This window comes from Scomber scombrus, chromosome 13, assembly GCF_963691925.1.
Source record: "Scomber scombrus chromosome 13, fScoSco1.1, whole genome shotgun sequence".
NCBI classification, from domain to species: domain Eukaryota; kingdom Metazoa; phylum Chordata; class Actinopteri; order Scombriformes; family Scombridae; genus Scomber; species Scomber scombrus.
In genome coordinates, this window is record NC_084982.1 from 4306750 (window position 1) to 4329062 (window position 22313).

The following is a 22313-nucleotide window of genomic DNA, read 5'->3' on the forward strand; positions in this document are numbered from 1 at the left end:
GTACATCCGGAAGTTCCATGATAGCTTTGTGTTGTGCCCTCAAGTGGAATCCTCCAGTAATGCGCAAAGTACATAGGAAAGTATATCCAGCCTTAAGAGCTGCTAGTGGATGAGACATTACAAGATTTCTAGGGAATGTTTCTATTGATGCCATATTGTAGCAGTGGATAGATAAAAGAGAAGGAAAGTGGCAGAATTTAGTTTAAAGGGAAAAGAAAGACAAAAATTGAAGTATTGTAGCTCACATCACAACAGAAGTAATCTCGATGCATGAAGATAATTGATAAGTGTGTCTGCTTCTTGTGGTTCATGTTCCAAGAACAGCTGCCACAAATCGCTCATTTATCATTGATCATTTTTTAAAATAATTATATAGGCTAGTAATGTTAAAAAGGGGCTTTCTGAACACTTTCTGAATCAACTCTCTTAATTACTCCAAGATGACTCGCTCATTGAATCTCACTAAGGTAACATTCATAGTGTATATGTTTGGTTTACTGTTTTCTTCCAGTTTATGTTGGCAAATAAGAGCAAAGCCATCAAAATACCAGCTGCAGACCTAATGTAAGTCCTGGCCCTGTTGTTCGCAAATTACTTCTCTAAGAGTGACTGAGAAAGTTAACATAATCTTTACCAACTATAGGAAATTACCCCAGACTGTGTAGTTTCATGAATAAGAGCCAAATGTTGACTTCTGACAGCCAACAGCTCATCAAGCTTATAAAGCCCACATTGTTAGCATTTGAATCCCCTTTAATGACACATTAAGGCTCTATCCAATAAATGTCACCTCTGTGTACTTTGGCAAATGCAGTGGATGCAATAAATAAATGACTTTCTACCATTCTTGTCGACTGGACAGTGGGCCCGGTTATTTTTGGGGCAAAAGAACCCCAGCAATGTCCACGCAAACCACATTGGCAAATAACAATAATTGCAAATAGAGCAAATGATGTGCGACCAGTCGGCAAAACTGAATTTTATTTAACTATCAACTGTTGCAACAAAGAGAGACTAATCAATCCCTCCAGTGACTCAGAGTCTATGTAATCAACACCAATAATTCAACAGCTCTGTTTACATACACTTTCATCTCGTGCTGCAAACAGCTTCATTGATTAACAGTGGGAGTTATGGGCTCATTTCCCTGATTACAACCTTAAGAAAACACTGGGCCTGCCTGGAAGTGCTGATTGGGCCTCCGCCTGCGATAAACATATATCCGTCAGAGCTGAGAATGAATCCCTTGCTTTTGCAGACTCCACACTTTGTCTTCACGGTGTGGCTCCCTATCCATCAATGGAGGTGAAGTGACGGTTACATTAGCATTCCCCTCACTCTATCACGGTGTCACTGCATTGAGATCATATATTAAAAGAAAGTAGATGAGATAAGGGGAGCAAGGGGAGAGACTTCCTCCTTTACCTCAAGTCAACCCTCCATCGTTATTTAAATAAGATTTATTAGTTATTAATAATGTCATAAACAATACGGCTCGCCGAGCATCAGGGGGATAGACTGAAGTGCAGATTGTTTGACTACCAAGTGACCAGAGCTGTTCCACCAAGAGGAAAATTCAAAGCTATTAGTTTCTAATCTTGTTTGTCAGGTTCCAGAGGCCCAGCCAAGGCTATTGAACAGAACACAAATTGATTATTTTGCACTTTACAGGTTAAAGGACATTTTCTGTATTATGTAATGTTAGAATTGTATTTCTTCTGCAATAGATTGTCAACAGGGTGTCAACCAAGTTCCTGCTAGTATTCAAGTTGCACATTTCAGCAATTTTGTCAAAAAGGTCAGATTCATTGAGTTGTATACCTTCCATTGAAGTGTTCAGATGTCACACAAGTGGATTTGATCTACTCATCAGAGGCTCGTTCAAGAACCTCAACTTGCAGCCAGTGTTTTTTTGTTATTAATATGGCAGAACCTCAAGTTTTTCAGGAGATCATTGATTACAAAGTAGCATTGCGAAACATGGCATTAAACCTACGTGAAAGTGTCAGCAGTCAAATTGTTATTCTAAGCAAAGAGCAGCTTTCTCAACGTCAAATCATGGGTAGACTAAAGGTTTCTAAGGGGGCAGTGCATTGTAATCTAAAACTCTTAACAGAAACTGGATCAGTAGTATCCAAAGCACAATCAGGCAGCAAAGTTATCAAACCATCAGAAGATCAATACATCAAGCTTAGTTTCTGGAGAGATAGAAAAGCAACTTCATCACAGATAGAGAATTTGCTGAAAAAAGAACACAAGACTCTAATCAGCAATAGTACTTTCAAAAGAAGGCTGTGCTGTTGTGGACTCGGAAAATAAGTAGGAGTTTCTAAACCACTTCTCAAGAGGGGAAACAAGGCCAAACGCTTGGGGTAGGCTAAGAAATACCAGCATTTCACAGTGGATGTCCTATTTAGTGATGAATCCTAGTTTGAGATTTATAGCAGTAACAGAAGGGTGTATGTAAGAAGATGAACAGCAGAGAGAATGATCCTGCAGTGTATCAAACTGACAGTGAAACATGGCAGTGGGAATATTCAAGTCTGGGGCTGTTTTGCCGGCTCTCGAGTTGGACACCTGCACCGAATAGACTCTGAATACACCCTGACCAAGAAGAAGTAACACTCCATTCTTCAGAGACATGTTGTACCCTCTGGTTTGCATCTTTGTGGAAAAGGATTCATACTGCAACAGGATAATGATCCCGACCTCAAAACTTTGCAAGAACTATTTAAAGACAAAGAAGACCAAGGAGTCCTGACTGTCACAGACTTTCGTCCACAGGCACCTGACCTCAACCCCACTGAACATGTAAGGGGGCACCTGAAGACAGAGAAAGCCGATCATGTTGTGTGACATCACAAGAAGATCTTTGGAACATTGTAAGATCATGAATAAATGGGTTTTGCACAAACTTGTGGAGTCCGTGTTGTCATTAAAGCAAAAGGGCAACATACCAAATACATATAAGATCATCATCTTTCAAAGATTCAACTTTTCACTCAAAGCCTTCACTCAACCTTCAGTCTAGCCAGGATTTCTCCTATCACAATAGTACTTAGTAAACAATGATCTACTGGAAACTTGAATATAGCCATATTAATAACAGGTGAACACTGGCTGCAAGTTACTTGAATGAGCCTCTGATGAGTAGATCCAATCCACTTGAGTGTCATCTGAATGTATGCTTCAATGGAAGGGATACAATTCAAGGACATCTAACCTTTTTGGAGTTAAGTTGGCCAATGCCACAAATATGCTTAAATTTGATTGCTGGCCTAGAATATATATATAGAGCAAAATCTTAAATATTTCTCATAACCTTCTTGTGTTTTTACATGTTTCCGAATCCTCGAACTTTGATTATTTCCAGATTTACATGAAAATATTAGAGATTATAGATCAGATAAAAAAAGACAAGATAATCCTTCATTAGCCCCACGATAGGGAAACTCCACTGTTACAGCAGCAAGTAGATAGCAAAAACAGAAAGAGCATCAATAAAAGAATAAAGAAGAATAAATAATAAGTAATAATAAATTATAGTAAATAAATTACAATTGGAAATGAAAAAGCTCATGCAAAGAGGAATATTGGTGTTGTCAGAAATGTTGCACAGATTTTAAACTGAAAAAAAAAAAAATTGCACAATTTAAACGAAAGAAATAGTATACCTGAAATACTGACACTGCACAGTAATGTACATTAAACAATACTTTTGGAGTTCTTTATAGTTGCTTTAACAAATAATAGTTCTACCTGCAAAGTATGTTTTTAATGTTCTGGAGCTGAAGCAGTAAAGTGAAATGACATGAACACTTTTCACTGCTTTTCCTAAGCTGACTGAGGTCACTTGTCTGACTATGTTGGAGACAACACTGCTTCGAGGATTACATGTGGAAAATGCCAGATTCAGCTGCAAAGAAGGTCTGCAAATGTAAATGAGGGGTTACAGTAAATGCTTATTTTCTAATTTGATGCCTCACCGGCTCCATCAAGTTTTCACTGAGCTGAGAGGCATTAGTCAGATAATCAGACTGAATTGCCATTTCCTTTTTCAGTTAAACGCTCAGGAAATCAGAGAGCAGGGCAGCAATTCAGAGGACTAGAATTAGGCACGGACAGCACTGCATTCGTATTACCTTTACGTTCTTAAAGTTGACCTTAAAGACACATCAGTGGTCACAGGATGAGACAGTCACATTTAAAGAAAGAAAAAAAAAAAAGGTAAAGCTTACCTGGCCATTGCCACTCCGAACACACATCCACCGACCGTTGACCAGAAACCAATCCATCCTGCATCCACCTGTGAGTTAGAGATGAGAGAGAAGAGAAAAGAAGAGAGAAAGTTATTCGGTGTTCAACATGCAGTCCGTGACTGCGAGCACAGAGCTAGACAGAGAGCAGGCAGTAAGCATCTTAGGTCTGCCAATGTCTGTCAGTCACTGTCTGGTAAATTGCAAGGCAGCATTGCTGTTGAAGGGGAAAAAAACTGTTATGTGCGTTTGTGTGTTTGTGTGTGTGCAGCCGCAAGACTGCTGTCCTTTCTTATTTACGTTGATGTAGGCTAACGCATACTCATGGCCTTAAAGTCAGAAGAAAGGACATTTTGGGCAGGGGACAGCAGCAGAATCAGTGACGTGAAGTGTAGCACATGTGCACGCGCCTGTACACACACACACACACACAAAACCAATCAGTGCGTGGCACCCAGGCAAAGAACGTCTCCGAGTGCCAAATAAGGTGTTTGGTTCCCTTCAATCTCCTAGAGGCAATAACTCACATTCAACCAAATCCAACCAGATGGAAGATGGGACAGAAAGGGAGCAGAATCTAAAGTAGGATGTGGTGCTTTTTGCTTAATCATACTCTGCACTGACCTGTCAAGAAATTCTATAATGAAGAAAAGTAGACTATCAAGATTATTAAATGTAAAACTTATTTTGGCTTAGAAAGTGATGAATGCTCAAATTTCATTATATTTGATCTAAGTGACACTCCTCCTCCTGTCCTGTGCAGGCCAGCCTTCTGTGCCAGGCTAAAAACTCATTGGAAAGGCACCCATCTCTTATTCGCGTGATCTGGGGCAGCACGGTGAGGCGAACGGCAACCCACTGGCAAATGACGAATATATGTGCTTCTGCTGTTGTAGAGACATCAAAAATATTTGATTCACAATCAAATATTCTAAACACCCACAACCCTGTGCCACCTATAACTGCTGTTTATTATCTATGTAGACAGCGCAGCACCAATCCAAAAGGTTTCTAAGGCATATAATGTCACATCCGTTTGCACACCAATTTTAAGAAGCTAAAAACACAAATTGCGTGCCAAGCCATTTCAATTCTGAGATACAAATGACTATGTTTCATGTGCGGGTGGAGAGTTAATTGACTGCAGTATTCTTAGTGCCTTGGAACCCTAAAAAGAGGCCAGATTTGAAGCTTAATCATGTCTGCTATATTGCGATTGTGTCAATAAGCTGCTGTTAGGGTAAGGAGAGCCAGGAATCCAGGCTCTTGACACGTTAATGTGTTTGTTTTCCTTAATTCTCTCTCTCCAGCTCTCCTTATAAGCCATTTTTAAGCCAATAATCAAAAGACCTTATCCTTAGGTTTAGTTTGACATGGTATTCCTACACCAATTCACTTCATGTAATCCCAGAAAATCCACCAAACAATCTTAAATAGCAAGGAAGTGTTCAACTGTATCTGAAGGCAGAACATGCATTCTGATGAAGTTATACAGTGCTCCAGAACTACATAAGAGATTTTTTTAAGGGAATACAAAAAAAAAATAAAACAGTAATCAACCTAAAGAAGTGGGACACATTGGATCAGTCCTCTACTTCTCTGAATTCTAAATGGCTACTTTCCACTAAGGGAGCAATTACGTATGACTGATGAGCACAGTAAGGCACCAGTTTCCTGAGTCTTACTCATTATGGTGATGCTAAGCTCCATGCTCAATCCTCCTGTGCAGGTCTCGCACATTTCCAGCACACAGAGCTCACACAGCAGGCATTAAGCAACAGGAGTGCATTGCTTTTACAAGGCTGTGTACTATTCCAATACCACATGAGATCCAACTCAAGAATACCACACCTTAGCCTCAGTCTGTCCACTTAAACTTTCATCATCCTCCTCTGTTTGAAAGGCTCTTGTCCTTGTCTGACCCCGACTTGTACTTCCTACCTTCCTTCCTATCACACTGGAGAGCAAGCAGTAAAATTGTGTAACTACAAGAAAAACAGACCGACTGCATTGGAGAATACATAATCTCAAACATAAAACTGAAACAAGGATGGCAATGAAAAACCACCGAGACGTGCTTCTGTCAAAGAAATAGACAAACTGCCCAATTCGGCTGTTTTTATATATTTTTCAAGCAGAAACCATTGGGTCTCCAGGTTGAAGTCAATATGCAAATGAAGCAGTTATTGTAATGGTTGCTACATGCTTGCTGGGAAGCACTCAAACTGGGGAGTGGTGAAGACTTTCAACGTAATCCAAAAGGGGGAAATCCACCAAGCAGGGTACCATGCCCTTAGACTTGAAGGTGCCACAAACAAAACTAAATCATCTGCAAAAAGTAACGTACCCGCACTATCTGGTCGTCAACTTGTTCAAGAGATACTTTACAATAAAAATCCATTCATCCATTTTCTGGCGCTCATCCGGGGCTGGGTCGCAGCATGCCTTCAGGCTCAGCCCACCTCTTGACCACAATGGTCCAGTACAATGCTTTCATTACTACTGACGCCACCCCACCCTGCCTGTCAACTCCACACTCCATTTTATCCTCACTTGTGGACAATACCGATACTTGAATTCCTTCACTTGGGGCAGCAATTCCCTTCCAGCTCAGAGGAACCGTGGCCTCAGACTTGAAGGGGCCAACTCTATTTCTTTACATGAAAAATCAAATATAGATTTGTCAAATGGGTATAACTCTTGTGGACTCCGTCAGCCACTAAGAAGTCCCTGTTATGTAAGGGTTACATGACTTGTAGCAATGACCCATGCACGCCATATCCTCAGAGGGACAAGGTCAAAGACGTTGTTCACTTCCTCAGAGTACAAATAGCTTGGATAGGCAAAATATTAAAACCCTGTAGCTAGAACAAGCCACAGTCAAGATGAATTCCACATGGCTCCTCCTGCATCTTATGTTTGACAATCGACTGTATCTTCCTTTCCAACACAGTGGAAGAATACACTTTCCTAGGGAAGCTGAGCAGTGTGATACCTGCACAACTAGAGCTGAATGGAGACACTTATATGAATCGATTTTTTTCACCCGACCCTGCTTACTGCCCAGGGAAGCTGGAGGAACCTGGCTTCAGGGGTGGGAGGCGAGCGGGTGGGTGGGGGATCTCTAGTTTCCCCAATCAGACAAGGTCAATCCTTTGATATACCATGTCTACGTGAAGTGAACAAGCATTCCCCAAAGGTGTCTGCATCTGTGTCCTATACTGCCCTTGGCTCTCTTTATAGCGGTGTTCACTTGTGGTCAAAATCAAGTGTCACTCTATATGCATTTACAAGACAGAAGCAAGTCAGTGTTGTTTAATGGTTGCACAAATTAAAAATGCCAGTCCTGTTCATGCAGAATTGGCATTTATAAAGTCACAAACTGAATGCCCATATACCCTATAAAAGCCCAAAATGTAATGACCATCATTCAGTTTCAGCATCACCTCAACCCCTGCTAAGTTTCCTGAGTTAGCTTCCGTCAGATCACCACACGACCTCCCGCTGTGCCATTTGCCAGCCAGTGCGTGTCTCTGCCCCTCTGTCTGTCATTTACTGAATAAACCCCTGCAAGTTAAACACCCCTGTTGCATTTCTGGTAAAACTCCTCTCAGTATGACACCTGCTTACCAGAGAGCTGGCTTGGTGTTGGAACTTTTTTTTTTTATCATCTGAAGGTTGTGTTTCTTTTGACATGATATAAACCAGGAAGTCTTTCTACCACAGGTGAAATAGGACCCTCTCCTGTGGACTGGGTACAAGTTTTTTTTCCCCCAAACCAATCTTCTCTCTCAATCTTGTTTCATCTGATGACAACCGCCCCCGCTGCCTCACAGCAGCCACGATCACCTTTCAATCAGACTGCATTGCTAGCTGAGAAAACAGATGACAGAAACATCTTTTTTTTTTCTTAAGAACCCTGAAGAAACATCTGATGGAAAAATGCTGACAAAAATCTAGGAGGGTAGAAAATATGAAACAGACAAAGGATAAGAATAAAGGAAAAATGGCTGCGTAAGCAAAGTTGTTAACTACAAGTACTTCAGAGAACCAACAACTGCATTTGACATCTGCGATACAGAGGTCATCATTTGGAATGCATGCAGCACCAGACCTGAGTTAGCATGTTGGTGGAGGGCATTACATTGCACCCCGATGTGGTCTGTGAGCACAAATGAAGGGAATGCAACACAGTGTAAGTGCTGCACTTAGGCGCAAAATGAGTATACCTGCATTCTGCCCATTTGGAGCAGCATCTGATCTGCATACTGCTTATTACCTACCCTGCTCTTTCTACCAGGAGTTACCACACACACACACACACACACACACACACACACACACACACACACACACACACACACACACACACACACACACACACACACACACACACACACACACACAGAGTGGTACTGGCGGCAATACAATGTAGCAATTATCAGCAAAAGAAAGGAGTAGCAAGGTAGACACATCTATTTGTTTATACACCTGCTAGCAACCACCCATCTGCACCAAAATGAACACATTATTGGAAAGTATGAGGAAATTAATAGAAAGTATGAAATTGCTCTCTTGCTATCAATACACTGTACCTTGGCCTTAGGCGCATGCTGCATATTTTAAATTACCAGAGATACAGTCAGACTCAGTAACATTTTACAGTGATGAGAGAAGGATAATAAAAGACCAAGGAAACAGAGCAAAGGCAAAATTGTTTTCAGATTGCAAAAGAATTGGACTTTGGGGGCCGAAGGAGGAAAATAGTCTACATACATCACATCTTGTGCTTGTGCGAAATTCTCATTTCACATCCCAACAGCTTCTTTCTGAGCTGTTTTTTTATTTTTTTTGATGTAACAGAATCAACAATGCTTACAGCAAATAGAAAGGCAGGATGAGTTAAAGCCACGATTTGGACCCATGGATGCATTGTGAACTATGCAAAAAAAAGTATTTGCTTTTCCTCAGTTCAACTTGACTTTAAGATCAAATATCTCCACATCTGAAGAACAAAGTCAAATTTCAAAAAATCCTCAGTTGCATTAGTACTCCTTCTCCTCATCATGTTTAGAAGCATCACTATACTTTTTCATACATTTTGAAGTTTTGTACCCAGAGGGACATCCTGTAACATACCTTACCTCACTGCCATCTTCTTAACTAGCCTGGATTAAAAAGAAATGTGGAAGAGAGAGAGAAAAAAATCTTCTAAGAACAAATAAAATCTAACAAAAATTTGGTATGCTACCTGCTTCGTCCTGACACAAGTAAAAAGATAGAGTTGTGACGGGAAGTGTCTCATTCTCCGCTCTCCTGTGTGTGATCTCTCCGGCATCACCTGTCTGTCTGATGATAACCTTGAAAACATCCTGCCTTTGTCTTCTGACGCGCCGCTGCGTCGAGAACTCTAAGATACAAACCGTGGAGCTTTGGAGCCATTTTCCCCTCTAACCCGTGTCACACTGACAGCCCCGCCAAACTTGTCTTTCTCTTTTTGTCCGCGTCAGATTGAAGATGATGAGCGGACATGAGAATGTTGAACTACTGTTGATTGGCCCCTTCACAAAAGATGGACAGAACTTCTGATTAGGTTCAATAAGTGGAAAAGAGAAAGCGAGGAAAGCGAGAGAAAAGAGTGTAGGTGAATGATAATTTTCTCCTTACTTGACGGTTGTTGGAAATATGACTGTTTTTATCTGATATGGGGCTTTTTTTTTTCTTCTTTTTTTTTACTTTGAAGTGTATTCACAAGAGGACAAGAGTGAGGTAATAAACTAATGCAGAAAGATTCAGCTTTCTGGAGGAGCCTTGGGGTTAGTTATACCTCACCACTGTTTCAGCTCTGCTTTAAACACAGTTACTGCTTTCTGTACATCGCTGATAAAGAACATCACCTGTGGAATAACGTACTTCATACTTCATTTTCCCTGCAGGTATAAGGAGTTTCTGAGAAGTGTTTCAGGTGTCTGTAAGGATTTTCACTCATCCAAGTCATCGTATATCCACAGGAGATACGTCATTGAGAAACTGGAAATGCTTTTGATGTTCCAAGATGCAACCATGAGACTGAAGAGAAACCTTACCAGCCATTCATCCCATTGTTCATCTGTGAAAAGCCATGCAAATTGCTAGAACAGTTGAGGTTTTCAAAATAGGGGAAAATCAAAGCTGGCAAACAGATTGGTGAGCTATTCGTGTTGGTTTATTTATATGCAGATACAAGATGAGCCTCTATTCATACTCGGTCGCAAATTACTCATAAAAAGGGGTAACCAGGATGAAATATGTTGGGCAAAATATGTGGTGATCAAGTCTGCATATTTTCACGAAGGCCAGTCAAAGTAGCAGGACTGACTAAGGATTGTGCCTATTTGATGGATTGGTATTTGAAGTGGCTTCCTAGACAAGCAGTTTTAGGCAAAATGTGCACAGAAAAAAATACTCACCAGTGGTCATTATATTCAGTATTGTGCTTTGGTTTACTGAAAAACTTCCTTACACTTACAAAATGTATGTGACAACAGTTATGTGTGTGTGTTTGCGGCCTACCTGGCTGACTTTGGCTGGGGTAAGGACCATATCGAGAACTCCCGACCAGCCGGCAATCACTCCTGTGGGTACTGCATAGGCAAGCGCTATCATCACGAACCGTAGGTTGCTAAAGGTAAAAGAAAGAAAAAACAATACATTTTAGTCTCAAGATTGCTCTCACAAAACATCTCACAAACTAAGATGTTTGTGTACTGGCTCTTGTCCAAAATATGAATATGGATGAGTTCCCCAACAAGATGTGACTACACAAGATTAGATGCATAATTTGTGCTTGTGTCCTGAATAATGTGCTGGACATAAGATTCTGTACAAAGAGAGTATGTTGTAATTGTGTAATCATCTGGTTTATTTATTAAGTACAACCACCTGTGTATGTTCCTTAATTACAGCCTATTCAAATTGTTTCTTTGGCGGGGCCTGTTAATAACTTCTGGGTAAGGGCTGAGTTATGCATACGATGTGTTGTCCATCCGGAGGCAATACTGTTTATAGCTGTTCTAAACGGCCACACTGGATGGCACAGTCGAATAATGTTAAAATAAAATATGGAAATAACAGTGCATGTTTTCAGTCTCTCCTGGAAGGCATTCATAGCGCTGCATTCAGTTGTAAATGTGAAACGTGAACCAAGTAGTTGTGCGAAGAGTGAAAAGAGAGCTTGAGACACAAATTCAAGCATCGAATGTCGATTATCGGTTTTGGAAAGTTACAAAAACGGTCAGACACAGTCCCTGCAACTCAGACGTTGGAAAGGAAGAGGGGGTAAGGGGGTTTCCGAAGCTGTTCAGCTATTCAACAAGGACCTCTGGTGAAGTATACTGGTACCTTAAAAAGATCTATACGTCTCATTTAGGCTAATCAGTTTTCATGGAGACAAATACATACAGTAGTTTGCAAGTTTCTTCCACTTAACATGCAGCAGTTTGCTAAAACTCAAACACCGAATAGGCAGATCTCCCATGAATTTAATGAAGCATCCACTATATCATGCTCTCCATCATTCAAGTCAAAGGTACATTATTGTCACATCTGCTGTTTAAGCCATTATAACAAAAAAGGCCAATATTTTAATATTTATACATGTGCATCTGAAGGCTGGCAGCATTAGCTCCAGGGCTTTTTACTAGCCTACAGTCTGCTGTCACTTTACACGTACACACACAGCTCTGGTTCATCTCACTGCTCCAGTCACGGCAACATATCTATCCTCGTGGAGAGTGTAGTGACGGAGAGATAAGCAGCTACCTGAGCACAGTGGGCAGAGTGCTGGAATAAAGCTGAGAGGTATCAGAGGGCAAAATGCACCTTAAACTAAACAGTGCTATCATAAACTGTGGATTTAAAAGACTATTGAAAGTGGTCCTGTGTCGCTCAACAGAATATGTTTGGGTGCTGATTCATTCATTGGCTAGATTGCCAAATATACTGATCAGCTAAAAGAAATAATGCAACTGGATCAAAAGATTGAAAAGCTGGAACTGGCACTATCATGACTGCTACTGTAACTCTCTTAGTATTAATATTATATCGCTGCTATAGTCACAATTACAGCTTCTACTGCTGCTGAATTTGATGTTCAAGACTGTCCAAAACACACATTTGAAATGAGTGAAATTGTTTAGGTTCTTTTCTATCTGTAGATCTCTGATTAAAAGCTGTCTTGCAGTTTGACAACTCTGCTTACAGTTTGGTATCATATCATAATGTACAATGAAATAACAGAATCAGTTTTTGTTGTCCGTTTTAGATTAATGTTTAAAACATAAGTCTGCTGTCTGTTTTTGACCTTGTAGTAGAATAACGATAGTTTAAAATGTTTATGCATAAGTGTTCCGAATTTTTATGAGATTGCAGCATCCTTCAAATGATTGTGATGTCAAACATTTTTGTTAGTAGACAAATGAGCCAATCCTAGTGACAATTGCTGCAGTCTAGTATTCCTCTCATGGTCCTTGGGTCATATCTAATGGAAGGCACTGCTGAAAGTTCAGAGACACAGCAAGTAGGGGTAGACATGGTATGAAAAGCATTTAAAGTCTGCATTAAATAACAGATTTTTCCTTTTTACTAAAAGATGTATAATTTAGTGTGTAAAACTTAACCAACACAGAAGGGCTAACTCCTCAAGTCCAGTGTCAACTGTCTATTTACACCTAAAGGAAAAGGCACATTACTTTGAGGACAGCAATGTAAAGATCTTGGACAGGGAGGACAGATGGTTTGAAAGAGGAGTAAAAGAAGCCATCTATGTAAAAGTGGAAAAACCATCCCTTAACAGAGGAGGGGGTCTGCGACACCACTTATCCCCCACCTGCAATGCCACCCTTTCATCCCTACCCAGGAGAGTAAAAAAACGTAGTCTCCAAAAACAACAGCCGTTCACAATTGGCCTCATGTGACTCCAACCACGCCAACGACTGTCGTTCACTAGTGGCCTCACATGACTCCAACGACTGTTGAATGGAGCATTACCTGAGCCACATCCTGGAGCACTAACGACCACCTGACACAAGTGGCCTTTTGTGAACACCTCCACAGAGGTTAAATACCTGGGTTTCTTCACCAGTTAGTCAGACTAGCACAGACTTGTCAGACACGCAAGAACTGATGAAGCCCCTTGGATAAGAGGTGAAACGTCTTCATAGACATATAACAAGTCCAGTTGCTTTCGATTCAATTGCCCAGAGATGTAAAAATTGTGAAAAATGTTTGTCACAATTTCTGAAACCAGATATTCAATTTAAAATGAAATCACAAAATTAAAGGCAGCAAGTTCTCACAAGTTGAAACAACTCAATGCTTGCCATTTCTGTTTGATAAATGATCAGTGTGTAGGATTTAGTGGCATCTGGTGGTGAGGTTGCAGAACTGAACGCTATTCTACCTCCCCTTGAAAGCGTGTAGGAGAACCTTATAGTGGCCGCAAAACTCATGAAAGGCGTGAAAGACCCTCTCTAAAGACAGTGTTTGATTTGTCCGTTCCAGGCTACTGTAGAAACACAGCTGTGCAACTTGGCGGCCTCCGTGGAAGAGGACCTGCTCACTATGTAGATATAAGGGTCTCATTCTAAGGTAACGAAACACCAATTCGCACCTTTCATTGAATTTGTAGGTGAATGCACTGCATAAAAAACTTGCTTTGCGTTTGGGTCTGAACGCACCATTAATTGGACGCAATGTCAACAAGTGAATATCAGATTGTTTCAGTTTTTCCCGATGAAGACGTCATAACCTGCTCTGTGAACTAGTGAACAGGCTAAGCCATATGTTGCTTGTTTTAGACAACGTTCGCCCTGGCTCCATTTCTGCAAAGTTTCGCAAGTCTATCTGCGGACTTTCTACTTTTCTACACAACACACCCACTTTACTACACAACACACCCACTTTACCAATGAAAATAGGTTGGGTGTGGAGCAAGTGTGAAAAACTTGACGAGGGTCTCGTAGGTCTCGTAGATCTACATGACACACCTACTTTACTACACAACACGCCCCCTGGTGTTGTCACCGTAACGGCATGCTACACCCCCCTGACCCCTAACCTTAACCCTAACCATCTCAGTGCTCATGTCTAAACCGAACCAAGTGGGTGTGTCATCTGGTAAACTTCAAAGCTGACGTCCTTGACATTTCCGTTTCACTTCTAGTCAGCACAACATGCATGAAGAGAGATGACGAATTGTAAGCCTATAAAAAATATGACAGTGTACAAATCACAAATATCAATCATTTTAGATGATGAAATGATTAAGACTAAAGAAAGCTACGTTATGAATAAATAACTATGAATAAATAACTTACTCATTTGCAGAAGGAGAAATCATAAGCAGCGCCATAAAAGAAAACAAAAATCTCATCCCTTTCTCACGCTGCAACATCACTCATAGGTCAATTTTTCGGACACTCCGTCTACTACAGTTCACTCGCTCGATGTATGTTCAGAAGACGTGCTAGGCTACAGATGTTGTGCCGCAGGGTCTTAGACGAATGGTTTGCTTATATCTCATCATATGTTCTATGCCTAGCTATGTATGTACACCCAGTATACACATGCAGAGCTCACCTCTCTAGGGTATGGCACCCCTCCAATCACATTCAACCCAATTACAATCACTTGGAACTACCACGCTAATCACCTTCGCCCAATGAGGTGGCGTGCTGATTTAAATCAGTGCCACCTTCTCAACTCTAACAATGTGATTAGAATCACCGGGTGTCTGACAAATGAGGAAGGGTTGGCAGAGTAGGCAGCAGATTCATAGATTGTTTTGTTTTTCCTGATCTCCTCTTTTTTGTTTTGTTTATGGACATTGTTAAGCTCCTGCATTTATTCCCTCTCCACTTTGTTCATTATAATGCAGGCAGCATCCTGAGCAGTATCGCATGGGGACATCTGGAGAGCACTTTGCGGGCCCTCCCACATCCCTCCTAAGGCTTCAAATGCTCAACACACAGACAGATAAAGTTCACACACATACTTCAAGTCAGTCTTTGAGCTGCAAACTATGGGAAGAACTTGTCCCATGATGCATAACCTGTACAGCAAAAAGCTTTCTTGTTATAAACATATGCACGCCCTTCCCCTGTCCGGACACTGATGGACTTTGCACAATGAATCTCTTTATTCGCAGAATGCTTTGACACCGCTGAAAAAACAAACAGGCCTGTCTCTCTGCTGCAGGCATGACTTGTCCTATGCAGTATGAAGCTACTTGGCCTTGGAGAGAGTATGGAGGCACGGTCATAAAAGCCCTGTGTGACAGAGCACCCTTCTCTTGCTTTTCTACCCAGCACCCTTTCATTAACCTTGCCACAATGGCAGGAAATCAATACTCATGCACCCCCCCCCCCACCTTTGGGTTCCTATTTAGATAACCAAATGGAAAAGCAGACACTAGCGACTGGGGTAAGACAAGGGACATTCTTTCCCTCCTTCTCTTCCTGCTGGTGATGAAATATTTCCGGAGAAAGTCTCAAAGCTGGCAGCGTCATCAGCTAAGTGCCATTTGTCCTTGGCAGACCCAGCTGGAGATCAATGCGTCAGGCTGACAGCTTTCAGAGCTAAAGAGAGTATGACTGGGGAGGAGGGGGGAATCATCAATACTCCAGCTTTGGGGCTGTTTAGTACTCCCTCACACTGTGATTAAAACACAATGATAACTTTACACCTCGTGCAGAGACGTTCAGGCTTTCTAATTAGACTGCTGCTGTGGAAGCAGATGTGAACAGCTGGGAGCGCTCATCAAGCTGAAGATCATTAACCAGTGCTCAGGCCCTGACATACTAATGGATGAACTGACACATCAATGGATAGTTATCAGGCTGACTAACTGACTAGCTGGCTGCCACCTGCTGTCATTGCGGACGCCACAAACCGTTTTGTCAGCTTTGCTGGAGGTGCATCGATCGATTCCCCCCCAGATTGTCATCAGGCTCAATAGTAGGGACCTTATTAAGTGGATAGGGCATCATCCAGGCATGACGGATACACGTTAAATACAGTTTCTTCATCACTGTCATTACAAAACTCTGTATTTCTGTTAAATTCTTTAAGTTATGGCAGGCTTTCAACTCAGTATTTAGTTACATAAAAGCGATCCCAGTGAGTTTCTCATGGTGTGCTATTCTAGATTTAGTAAAAAGACAGCACTGATATTAAATTGGGAATCAATATTGGCAAATAACCAATGTTGACATTTTGGAAGAGAAAAAGACAGATCAGATCCCTTAACGTTATCAGTCTGTCTGTGACTGGTGATGAATTTTAAGAACTAGAAAGTATGTACAGAGGGGAAAAAAGAGATAAATGCTTGAAGAAAAAAAAGATTTCCAGTCAATTACAGACACTTATTCTCAGCACTTTGATATTGAGCACATGTGCACACAAAAAAGTCAGTTTCCTGCACTGCGTCCAGTCCCTGCAGGGGAATTCTAAGGCTTGATGCTGCTGGACCGAGATACAACATGCCGTCCAAACAGGTCACTGGAAGGCTGCCTATCGCAAGTGGCACAGAAACCCGTTCTGCTGGATGGCCTAGTTAAGATGGCCTGTGTGTGTGCATGTGTGTGTATACATCTGTCCAAAACTATGCATTAGGTTGATATCAGCTTGGTCCCTGCCATCTACCGTAGGGAGCTCTTACAGGGGAGTTAAGCCTGTGTTTGTGCTGGTCAGAGGCCTGCGGAAAGCCTGGCGCTGTAGTGAAGCTATTTCTTACTGCAGGGGGACCTAGAGTAGCCAACAAACCTATAGGCCAACTCCCCGGCTGCGGTCGCCCAGCTTTCTACTCCTTTCACCAGCCCTTTAATCCCTGGCCACAGCCACGGGCCTCATTCCTCTACAAGCCAGGCGAAAGGCGTAGCACTCGCTCCTCAGGCGATTATGTTTCCTCGTTGCCCAAAGGATAAACACTGCTTTGGTTTAAAAGTGTGGATGAGATGTTGCAGAGTTATAGTTCCTCTTACATCTCCCCTTTATGTATTTCCCAGTGAGGGGAAAAAGACGAAGATGACGGAACATCAATAAAAAGCATTCTGCTAATACTTACAGTCAGTACCTTGTCATAACAAACCACCTCTCTCCTTTCTAACCACAAGCGTCTGCTGTTCTTGAGAATGTATTGACCTGGATGGTAAAGATGCAGAGGCAACCAGTGTATTATAGCTTAGTAATTAAACTAGAGGGAAGACTGGGGTTTCTATGATAACAACCTAAGCAGATGGTGAGTGGCAGACCCCTTCATTAAAATTCAATATCTTACTTTAATTCAAGATTCTGTTACTTTTCCTTTCTAAGAAAGGAAGCGCACAATGCATAACCAAATAAGTAACCACCGTAGACATGATGGATTTGTATACACAGTGGTTAGAGCGCATTAAAGGTCCTGCAGAAAAATGTGATGTCATAAAACACAACGGCGTCTGAAACAAAATTTAAATGCAGACTCGCTTGCTTCACTTGTCCACACCTGAGCCGAATCAAGGACAGTTCAAGCTGAGCATACTGAATACTGTAGTGAAAGAACGGTTTCAACAGAAGGTGGTATTGGTCTTTCAAATGACTTTGTGTGCGTGTATACTGTATGCGTGTAAGTTTGTGTGTGTGTGTGTGTGTGTGTGTGTGTGTGTGTGTGTGTGTGTGTGTGTGTGTGTGTGGTTGCACCTCAGAAGTCTGCAGATGCTGCTCCTGTAACTGAGTCTCTGGCTCGCGGCGGCCACACTTGGAGGCATCGGCGGGCGTGACGGGAAGTAGAGCAGGACTGCCACGAAAAGCACTGCAATTGCAGCCAATTCTGCCGGAGCAAAGTGACACAGATAAAAGAGATGTACATGTCATTTTCATAGGTGAGGCAGATCGGACCGTTCTGACATTTTTAAAAAGGTCACTGTGACACTGTGAAGCTCTTACAAAACATCCCTGGAATGAACAGTAAAGACTACATATATTTTTATGTCACAGAATCGTGCAATTTTGCATAGTAATAGTTAATATCCAGTCTCTCTCTTGTGAAACCAACACATTTTTCCAGTTGGGTCATACTGTAGTCATGTCCACATGTCCCTTTCTTTACATCAGATAAGGATTGATCAAGCAGCAGCAGCCTGTTACTCCCTGATAGAGGTGAATTCAGCTGACATTGATCTATCATTTGGCAGGCAGTCGGTGTCTTTGAATGACCCCCAAAACTTCTGGTTGATGAAAGGCTTCTGCTTTGTCCCTTAGGTTAAACAAAAGCTGCAGCCCCAATCTATTACAGCATGCTTGTTTCTCTCTTTTAACGTGCCTTTAATTTTCTGAATCAGTTAAGCATAACAGTCCCAGCAATCTATTTTTCAGGGGGGCGTTTATGAAGATTATAATTGAGGTTTTTTTTTTTTTTTTTTTTGTCGGTGTGCAAAATTCTTGGATCCCCTTCGCCTGATTGTATTTGTGTCCCTTGACGGGGCTGACATGTTGTTGAAATGATGTGCTATCGATTGTCCATGCCCTCAAGAGTTTGTCGCCCGCTGTAAGTACCTGCATACATAACCAGCTGGATCCTGTCTCTGATCAAGCTGTTGGAACCTGACGCTGCCATCGTGATGGCTGCCTGGGTGTTGTTGGGGGCTGGGACGACTAGAGGTCCGATCACAAACGAAGCAGCGCCTCCCAGGTAGGAGAAGAGAGAGGCCACGGCAGTGGCGGTGGCCCTCTGGTCAGGAGCAAACCACGTGGTGGAGAGGAAGGGGCCGGCGCTCATTATGGTTGGGCCGGCTAAACCGTTTAGGAACTGACCTCCATGAATTAACCTGTAGCAGAAAAAGCAGGAATGAAAATGCTTAAAACTTTCAATAAAAACAAGCAAACCAAACCAAAAAGAAGTAGAAACACCATATTGTAAGAAAGTGGTGGGACAATAGGCATTAACTGTACTGACAATAGGCATTAACTGTACTGCACTTGGTTTTGAACAGAAAATGTCAAGAATTATAATCTTGGGATTAATGCACTGAAATAATTTACCATAGCATAAGGACTAATTTAAATGTCCTGTAAAAGAAATAATGAAATTAGTATGTGTGAGTGATGAGGCCAGGCACTTATGATATCTACCATGAGTACCTGGACTCATCATTTTCAGATGTTGTAAATGCAGTTTTCTCAACTCGGCTACTTTACATTTCTGAAACCAAGTTTAGTCTGTATCAAAAAGGTTAAGTCTGCATTGTTTGAGATTGCAGTGATCTTGAAAATTGAATAGTTTATACTCATAAAAATAGTTGTTATTAAAAGTGTCATTTAGGCTTTTGTACAAAATCTCAGGTATCATTTTCACACAACATTTTAAATGATACCCAACCCTAACAGGTCACACAAAGTCATTTTGAGTCTTCATTTGTCTTCATAATGACTATCAGGGGGACGCTGGATTTGTGATGGATTTGTAATAATCTGTGTGTCTAATGAGAAGACACAGTACAGCAGGAGGACCAGTCTGCTATCTGAAGCTTCCCACACGTCTGACAGAAATGAGATCCCTACAGGATGCATAGCACTGTAGTTAGGGCTGAGCAGAACGTGACAGGACAGAAAAGAGTACTTTGAGCCTATCACAAGCTAATGACTGAGATGAAAAACGGACAAAAACAATAATCCTAAAATAACCTTAATGTCTGCCAAGTGTGAATGACGACTTGGATCCCACAGTTGGTCAATGAGACTAAAAAATATCATGATAAATGATATAATGATGATGATCTACAGCACCAGCTGGACACACCTTCTCATTCACTCCAATGAGAAAGCGTGTCCAAACTTTTGACTGGTACAGTACACGCTGAAATGATGATGACAGTGTGACACCAGTAATGTGGAGGATAAATGATATTGACTGTCGCTCTCGTCTTCCATCACTGGTGATGAGACGGAGAAGGAAAATAGCAGATTGGTAAATGCAGCAACGACTAGGCATCGAGTTCATCTTCAACCGCAGTGGGTAACTCAGCCTGTACAACAATGACATAGTTAAAGATGTGCCTGCACTGATACAGATGACCACAACAGGAATCTTAATAATGTTGAATCATGCATACACAGAGATAAAGAAAAGTTATTCTGTGTTCCATGTAAATGTCATATCCAGATTTAATAGAAAATAGAATACTGGGTTGTAGTCTGGCTCAAAGATGCTGTTAGAGTCTGCAATAGAACCCCAATGAAAACTCTTGCAGTTAATTGAGCAATAACGTGTATGAAACTTACGACTCAGATGGATATAAAAAAAGGAAGGAGTGGGATGAATAAAAAAAAAAGCTGCCGAGTATTTTACAAGGTGCCGGTGTGTGTGTAGGCTGCTATGTTAACAGGTCTGAGATGTGGGAAGAAGATAGAGGGCGAACAAGTTATTCTCCCATCAATCTGTCACTGACCACAGCGCTCTGTATTCTGCCAGGACCCGTCTATCTGTGAGCCCCAGAGGCAGTGCACAGCAAAGTTAGAAAGAGTTAGAGGGCAGGGAAGTGGAAGCACACACCGAGTAAACATACAGTCTGCTTTATGGAAGTATAATATGAAGATGTTGCGTTTTTTAAACAGTAAGTCTTGAAACAGTCTAATAAATCATATTATTTCAACAATGGTCACATAAATTCTGGAATATTTTAAATCTTAAAAAAGAGGAAAGAGATTAATGCATTCTTTTCCTATACTTATATATATTTCATATTCATTCTACTAATCTAATAAGAGCTATATTTTATCGAAATTGCTTTGATTGGATTTTGAACTTCATTAAACTCACAAACTTCCACTTTTCTCCCTCCAGACTGCACTCATGTATGTTGATTCAGGATCAACAGGGAGCCTCAGCTGTCAATTTCACAATCCGAACGCAAACATGCTGAATATTTTTGAATACCATGTACTCAGAATTAGCCTGAGATCCCCTGCTCATCTCCCCCCCCCCCCCCCCCCCCCCCCCTGCCCCTTTCCCCTCTCTCACTCTCTCGACTCCTTCTCTCTCTCCTCTTCCTTCTCCTTTTCCTCCCTGCTGAGCTGTCTCGCACCCGCTCTGAATGAATGGTGTCTTTACTGAGCTCACAGACAATCAATCAGCCGTGCGCTGTCTCAGGCGGCTGGCTGTCTCAGTCAGACAGTTCTGGAGGGAAGGGTGGGGGTGCGGTGAGGGGGTCTGGTGGCATCAGGGGATATTTCAGAGTACATCTGTCTTGCACAGCTCAGTCTGAAGGAGCACAAGTGAGACTGGAACTTTGACTGTCTGAGCAGCGGATTGTTACTTTCCTCCTCGTAGACAATCGCAGCTTATTTTTTATTCCTCCGCCTGTCAGTTTCCCATCACAAACATATAACAAATGCGTTATTACCTCGTGTCTTTATGTGTTCATTTTCAGCTGGATGAGTACACTGAATTGAGGCTCAGCAAACCTCTGGTTGATCCAACACAGTGTATTATAAATGGATTTACAGAGTTTTCACACATCCTGAAAAGTTAAAATTCTAAACAATGGAAAATATTCAAAAAAATAATGATATGGTTGTTATATGAGTTTTTGAAGGCGTTACAATCCTCCAGTCCTCTGCAGTGTCCCTGCAACTACTGGCAGCTGAAGTCCCACATCTGGTCACGACTGTGTCAAGTCATATATCAGATGAGATCAACATTTGCAGGAATCTACCAAAACTTGTTCCTGCCATTGAGTGTATCACTATTTCAGCTGATCTAAACACACACACACACACACACACACACACACACAGACACACAGACACACAGACACACAGACACACAGACACACACACACACACACACACACACACACACACACAGCTGAAGTAAAATCTTGCGTAAAAATAACCAAATTATAATGAAACAAAGGGTATATCTGAATAAATGAACAAGATCAGGAATCATTCACAGCCAACCATCAGCTTTTCATAGTTTGTGTCACAGACAAAGTTCAGTAGGTAGCTAAAAAGTATTGAATCCAGGCTCATTGTCTTTAT

General features: G+C 41.5%; 1 protein-coding gene across 1 annotated transcript in view; it reads right to left on the reverse strand.

The window, feature by feature from the left end:
* The window catches only part of slc49a4 (solute carrier family 49 member 4), a 54535-nt gene that overhangs the window by 22907 nt on the left and 9315 nt on the right, over positions 1 to 22313 (reverse strand). Inside the window, exons 3-6 of the mRNA XM_062431825.1 lie at positions 18828 to 19099; positions 17973 to 18102; positions 10809 to 10917; positions 4239 to 4306 (exon numbers count right to left, since the gene is read on the reverse strand). Coding sequence (XP_062287809.1) covers positions 4239 to 4306; positions 10809 to 10917; positions 17973 to 18102; positions 18828 to 19099 — 579 coding nt within the window. The remainder of the gene's footprint in view (positions 1 to 4238; positions 4307 to 10808; positions 10918 to 17972; positions 18103 to 18827; positions 19100 to 22313) is intronic.